This window comes from Marmota flaviventris, chromosome 15 (assembly GCF_047511675.1).
Source record: "Marmota flaviventris isolate mMarFla1 chromosome 15, mMarFla1.hap1, whole genome shotgun sequence".
In the NCBI taxonomy this organism is placed as follows: Eukaryota; Metazoa; Chordata; class Mammalia; order Rodentia; family Sciuridae; genus Marmota; species Marmota flaviventris.
In genome coordinates, this window is record NC_092512.1 from 1,804,411 (window position 1) to 1,811,556 (window position 7,146).

Genomic DNA, 7,146 nt, shown 5'->3' on the forward strand with positions numbered 1-7,146 from the left:
ACAGCCCAGTTAGCCCAGTTTACCTGGAGTGACCCTGAGCCTTTTAGTCGCGAGAACAGAAACCCAGCAAAGGTCGACCAGCTTGGGTGGAGGAAGGGCCGTGGCTGCCCGTCGCCCTGCCAACCACGTAAAACCTCGCGTGTGGCTCACCTTCTGGAGGCCGTGACTCGTTTTTTATGTAAACTTTCTTTCTTTTTTTTTTTTTTTAGAAATCCATCCTCTGACAAAGGCTTTACTGACAACTTTCCATACAGTTAGTCAAAAAATAAAAAAATACAGAATACAGCAGACAGTATCTTGTACACTATAAGTCAATGTAACAGAGTCCCTTCTCATAGTTGTTTTTTTTTAAAAAATCCCCCCCCCCAAATCTAAGAACTTAGTTTTAGTGGTGGACAGAACTTTGTTCCCCTTCAAATAAACCAAAATAACCCAGCAGAGAATTCAAACCAAGGGAGTAGGGTTGAGAAGGGATCAGATTTTAAAATAACTGCTTTTGTGACACAAACATGGAGCTGGAAAAGACAGGTTTGGGCTAGGCAGAGTCTCTCACTATAACTATCACCATGTGCTCTTCTTCTAGCTTGCCCAATGTCCTCAGTGCTGACTGGAGGTACTGCTGTGAAAAGTCGCAGGGAGGGAAGGCATAGAGCATGCCTGTGCTGTCTCTGCCCTTGGATCCATCCACTGGCAGGCTGATCACCCCTGCAGCCTGCTTCTGTTTCAAGTAGGAGACCAGGTTCCTGAGAAGCCGCCTCTGTAGGCCTGGCTCCACCGTGGGCATCCCCTCAGTGCCAGGCCCACTAAAGGTTGCCTGGGTGGCTAGGAGCACTGCATAGCCATTGGGGCTCCCCTGTTTGATGCGACGCGTGACCTCGTCCAACTTAGGCTGGTCCAGTCGAAGGCGCTGGGCAATCTTCAGTTGAGTCAGCTTGCTCCCGGAAGAGTGGTCTTTGAGGAGGCCACTGATAACTCCCTGGTCCCCCTCCAGGATGTGCATAGATGTTGGAAAGCAGCTGTTTTTCAACACTAGAAGCCCATTCCAACCTAGCTGCAGTGTCTGAGCATACTCTGAAAGAGTCTTTAGTTTTTTGGTCTCATGTTTTGGCTCTTCAAGAGGCTTGGTCTCGGCCTCAGTGGTCCGATGATTGCGGTCGCTCTCTCTTGTCTTCTTCCCGTGAGAAGAGTCTGGGGCTTCATGGTGGTGGTGGTGATGGCCCCGCTCTTCAGCTCTGTGTCTGCTGTTGCTAAGGGAGTTGCTACCGGATTCCTTGGTCCCTTCACTGGAGTGGTTCTCCTTGCGGCTGCGCTCAGGGGTGCGGTCTGAGCCACGTTCAGACTGCTGCCCACCACCCTTGGTCCTGCTCCGTTCCTCATAAGGAGAGTGGGTTGTCCTTCCACGGTCACTGGAAAGGCTCCTCCGCTTGCGCCTCTCTTCCCAGGGCTTCGGCATGCCCCGGTCAACATCTCCCCCCCAGTGTTCACCACTACGGCTGCGCACAGAGCGGCTATAACCTTCCAGGCTGTTTCTGCGATCAGAACTTTTACTGGGACTGGTCCAGTCCCCTTCCAAAAAGGTCCGGTCTCGGTCTGAGTATAGAAGGTGTGGGGGGGGGGGTCCTGTCTCGCACCCTCAGGTCCGCATCCAGGTTGCGGTGCCTGGTATATCCATCAGTGAGAAGCTCATAATGCACGGGGAGGGGTGAGGGCTGGTACTGCTGGGGATAACGAGTTTCCTCTGCTTTGGCAAAATCCACCCGCAGCCTACGGTCTGGACCACCCAATGGAAAGCCCCTCATTTTAGCACAGGCGGCCTGGGCTGCGTCCAGGCTCTCATACTGGATGTAGGCAAAGCTGTATGTAAACTTTCCATTTTAGATTGGGCCTGGGTCCTCCGAGTGGTCAGAGGGACAGCGAGCATGGTGCCATTCCCTGCACTCGGGTTCCCCCCTCCTGGCACCGGCACGCGTTCTGCCCTGTGGTCCGTGAATGGACATGGCTGCCTGCTCCCAGTGAAAGTTCAGACCTCCCTGCTTCTCCCTGCGGACCTTTCTGCTCCAGGGTCCCTTCCAGGACCCCCCACGACACTTACTCACCACGTCTCCTTGGACCCCCCAGACTGTGACCCTGGCTCAGATGCCCTTATTTCCCATGACCCTGACAGCTGTCAGTACTGGTCAGTAGTTTTTAGAGTGTCCCTCGAGGATGCTGAGCCAGGTGGACATGGCCAAGAAAGCCCGAGCAGAAGGGAAGGGAATTTCGTGTCAGGGCCTCACCCTCTCGGTGTGACTTGTCACCAAGGACGTTGGCCTTGGTCTCCTGGAGGACCTCGCTGGCCATATTTCCCCATCCCAGGGTTCTGTCCACGCCCACACTGCACTCCTGGTGTTGGGGTGTGAACTGATAAACACCATCAATAAGAGTGTGAGTCACAGGTTACAGATTAGTAAAGAACATAGATCACAGGTACGAGGTTTTGATAAGTGAGACAAGACAATCATCTTGCTTTAGCAAGAACTGACCCAGGCCTCAGTCTCCATTTTGCTGCCTTCTCTAAAAAACTGTTACAAGAGCTGTTTCTGAGAAGCTGAAATGAAAGCTGTTTTCTTATTTTGAAAACTTGTTTTTCTGCACTTTGTACCCACACCCTGAGCCCTACTCGGGATGCAGCAGTGGGCATGGGAGCTACACCCTGGGTGTGAGTGCCCTTGTGGGTCTACGTGACTTTGAAGTAGATTCTTGTCCCACTGACGCCCACCCAGGTTCGGGGGTGACTGTCTAGCACCTGCTTGAGCCCGGGGACTGTGGTCATCTGAAGCGCAGAGCTGTGCATTTTTAGCTTCTGTTTATCGCTCGCTGGCTGACTGGAGTCCTGCCCAGAGCCCACGGTCCCATTATTAATATTTTCATGTCTGTGACTGGCTAGCTTCGATGACGACAAGCACGTCACTGAGTTGGGGTTTTGTGCTTTCTCCTTGGATGGACAGGAAGCTGCTGTCCTCCCACAGAGCTGAGTCTCTGCGGTGGGTGGCAGTCCCTGGCCAGGTAATTCGGACTCAGCGGCTTTCTGGAACGGCTCCCCATGGCACTGGGAGGCAGGCCCAGCTGGCTGGGGGGTGAGAGCCGGCCGCCTCCCGAGGGCCGAGGCCCATAGAACCTCTGAAGGGTCAGCCGCGTCTCGCACCCGCTGTGTCTGGCTCTGCTCTTCTTCCGTCGCCTGTTTGTGTCGTGGTGGACTCAGGTGGACTCAGGTGGACTCAGGTGTTCACTTGACACATGGGGCTATGACACAGTGCCGTCCTATTAGTCACTTGGCTGTTCAGAGTGGCCCTGGAAGATTCTTTGGTTGCCTCATGATTCCCTCTGTCAGAACACCATCGTTTTGTCTTACGTTTTAGCATTTTCTCATTTTCTGTCCCACAAGATGCTCCACGACCCAAATGTCCACCAGTGAGACACAGCGTGGCCCACCCACATGAGGGAGCACCACTCCATCTCTGAAAGGAAAGCGGGACGGACACCTCCTACCACGTGGGAGAACCTCAGGTCACCAGGGTGGGCGCCACCAACACGGGGTTGTCCACAGAGACTGTCCTGGGCTGGAGGGAGGCCGGGGTGGCTGCGATGGCACAGGGCTTCTTTTCCGGATGACAGCTGGATGCTGGTGATCTTGAGGGACAGCCCGGAGCCTCACAGCGCAGGTGGAGTGAGCCCATGCCACTGGCTTTGGGTCCTCCGTAGATGTCCTCGTCTGTCCCCTGAGAGGACCTGAGATTCTTCCATGCTCCCTCTGACTGATGCTAGCCCAGGGCCTGGACATTCTGCCGTCCTCAGCATAGGGGTCCTCCGTGGGTGCAGAGCCCCCAAGTCCAGTTGTCCAAGTCCCCAGCACAACCCCTTTCCACACTTGCCTCCCAGTGGAGATGCCTGAGTTCAGCCCGGGCTCCTCCTCAGCCTTCCCTGTGTCCCGAGTGAGGGGGCCGCCTGGCTGAGCGCCCAGTGCCTTCGACCAGCTGGACCAGTGCGCCTCTGCCTGGGGCGGGGGGCACATGATGGGCACAGGGGGTGTTAGGAGGTCTCAAGGTGTTGTTGGGGCTCAGCAGGCAGCAGGTGGTGAAGCGGGGGTGCACACAGCCTGGACCCTCCACATCCAGGGGTCGGTGTGCGTACAGCCCCCAGACCACACTGAGAAACCCCGCCAGAGGCTTTCCTCAGCGCGGCTCCCTCCACAGGGCTGTGAACGGCATTCAGACGGCATCAGGTGCCGTAGGTGATCCAGAGGTGACTCCAAGGTACCGGAGGAGACGCGTAGGTCAAGTGCAAATGCTGAGCCATCCTACGCGAGGGCCTCGAGCATGCAATCATGCCGGACCGACTGCTGCAGAGACCAGCAACGTGTGCTGCTGCCCCTGCCAGCCGAGCAGGAGAGGGCGGGGTGCCTGCCCACACGCCTCCAGCTCCAGCCCCCCCACAGGTGGGAGCAGGCAAAGTGGAGGCTGGGAAGGGCCTCAGGAGGGAGAGAGCAGAGCGGGCCTTGGCCCTGGCTCACTGGGAAGTCTTGGGGCTCCTAAGGGGACGCAGGGTCCTTCCTGACAGTCAGCTTGAGCTGGGCCTGGTAGAGCACTAGATGCTGACCAGTGCAGCACCCCACCCTGGCCCCGTCCCTCGCCTGCCCTGCACACCCCTGGTCCGGGAGGCCTATCCCTGGTGGGCTGCTCTGGGAATGGAGGCCAGTGCCTGGTTGGTGAGGCCAGGGGTTAATTATGGCCCTGAGTGAGCATGGGCTACAGTTAGTGCACACCCAGCTCATAAAGGAGCGAGTCTCTGATGCCTGATTAGATTAATGAAGAGGGTCACAGCCAGGCCGCAGCCTCCCTGGGTCCCCCGCCCCACCAGCCCCCAGATTAGAGGTCTCCCTTTTCTAGGACCACCTGAGCACCTTCCCCTGGGGGCTGAGGAATCTTTGCCCCGAGAAGGCCCTTTGAGATTTGTTGAGTGCAGCATTTCTCATTCCTTACTTTCATGGGTTCCTGACAATATAGACGCCAACCTAAGACCCTTCTTGGGCAAGGAGTAAAACCCGGCGACTTTGCCGGCACCGAGACCGTGGAACCCAGCAGGCCCTGGCTCACCCTGTCTGGGTGGCTTGTCCTCCACTGTCAAGGGTCCATTGGGACGTCCACCTTCTCCAGAAAGTGCAGCCTGCCCCTGCCCTGCTGTCCCCTGGCTGTGATCACTCCTGCTACTGTGGGTCCCCCCACACACAAGCCACCCCAGGCCCCTTGTCCCTTCACTGGTCAAGAGTCCCAGCCTCCAGCAGGAGGGTCGCTGCCTGGGGCAGGGAAGCCTGGCCCAGCTGCTACTCCCCTGTCACTGCCCTCAGCTCTGTCCCTTTGCACTCGGGGCCAGTGGAGTCTGAGCAGGGTGTGTGGGCTGCGGGCGGGGAGCAGATCTGGGTGTGAGGATGGAGGGAAGCTTGTTCTCATCGACCGTCCAAGGCGCACACCGGCCGCTGGCACAGCCTCCTGCTCGGGGAAAGGTTCGTCCTGCCCTGAGGGCCCGTCTAGAGCCTGGGGGAGGTGCCCAGCGGGACCTGCTCTGGGCCACCCCCACTTCCCTCAAGGGCTAGGCCCAGGGCCTGTGTGCTGCTGGCTGCCGACAGCCTGTCCCACCACACTCTTCCCACTGCCTTCCCGGCCACAGAGCAAGAGAACCTCGGGTCAGGCCGAGGGCTGGGGCTGCATCTGGGGAGGAGCCCAGGCCAGCTCTAGACAAGGCTGGCTATGGGCCTGGGAGACTGGGGCTCATAGCACAGGAGGAATGAGCCCATGCCACTGGCCCCGGGTCAGCCAGGGCCTCCGGGGCCTGCCCCGCCTGTCTGGGCTCACTCTGTCGTGCCCAGCACCAGGGGCTCCAGGCTCAGAGGAGACAAGAGTGGGCTGAGCAGAGCCCAGGCGGTCAACCTGAGTGTGTACAGCCGTGTCTGCCCTCACAGCCCACAGAGGTGTCCCTGTCCCAGGAAAGCTTACGAGAGCCCAGGCCTCACCATCCCCCACGACAAACAGCAACTCGCACATCATGTGTCCAAACTAGGGAAGTTCTAAGGAAGTCTAACACACAGTTAAATAAAATAGACCATCCCAACCCCCTGGAGTGCCTGGTATGTGGGAGGGGAGTCGCCCCAGCTGACCCTCGTCTTCCCTCCCCAACCCCATCCTCACCGCCCCACCTCCCTCCCTGGACCTGACAAATGCCCCTTCACCTGGGGCCCAGCAGCAGGCAGCCAGCAGCTCGGCCACACTCCAAGGGGGCGGGAAGAGAGAGCCTTGGGCACCCAGGTCCCCAGAGAGGGTGTGGGAAGGGGTCAGGCCCCATATGAGTGCCTCCTGGGCACAGCCAGGACAGGGGAGGTGGTGTTCTAGACAGAAGGAGTCTTCCTTGGGTTCCTTGTTGTGAGCACAAGGTCCTGAAGGGCCTGGAGGTAGGTGCCAGTGGTCCACACAAGAGGGCCAGAGCCACCTGGGGTGCAGGGAGGGGTCGAAAGGGACAGGGAGGCCAGCTATTAGAGGGATGGAGGAGAGATCAGGGACCAGAGCTCCTCCCTCAGCCTCCAAGACCCAGCGAGACCCGTGGACCAATGCAAGCACAGACCCTTTCCTGTGGCCCCTGGGCACCCTGGTCACACCCTGGTCACTCTGCCGTTCCCAGTCCAGCCTGGAGGCCAGACTCAGGAATCTGGTGGGGATTGGCTGCTGGGTGCTGCTCGGCTCTGCCTCGGGTTTGGCTCTGTGGGTGATGGACCAGTAGCACCATCAGCCCCAGGACGAGCCCAGACCTTCACCCTGCCCGGACCTCCACGTCAGAGTCAGCATTAGTCCCCAGTAGGCCCAAACAGGTGTCCATCATCGACCTCAGGGAGGAGAGGTGGCTGGCTCAGAACCTAGGCACAGCCAGAGTGGGCACAGAGGACCTCCTGAGAGCCCTGAGCCCTGGGGGTGGGGCCAAGGGAGCCTGGGGGCATGAGTCAGGCCAGCCCTGCCATCCCAAGCTCATCTTCCTGCTAAATTACCAGGTCTGACCCCGGCACCCGCAGCTGTATAAAGGCACCCTTACCCAGGCGGCTCCCAGTCCTGGCGGATGTCCACG

At 58.6% G+C, this 7,146-nt stretch overlaps 1 protein-coding gene across 1 annotated transcript; it reads right to left on the bottom strand.

Annotated features, from left to right (window-relative positions):
• Nucleotides 1–367: 367 nt before the first annotated feature.
• On the bottom strand, nucleotides 368–1,829 carry LOC114082005 (putative RNA-binding protein 15B). Its single transcript, XM_027923463.2, is given in 2 exon segments — nucleotides 368–1,612; nucleotides 1,614–1,829. Coding segments are annotated over 2 exon segments (1,263 nt in total). The 5' UTR covers nucleotides 1,800–1,829; the 3' UTR covers nucleotides 368–535.
• Nucleotides 1,830–7,146: the final 5,317 nt, after the last annotated feature.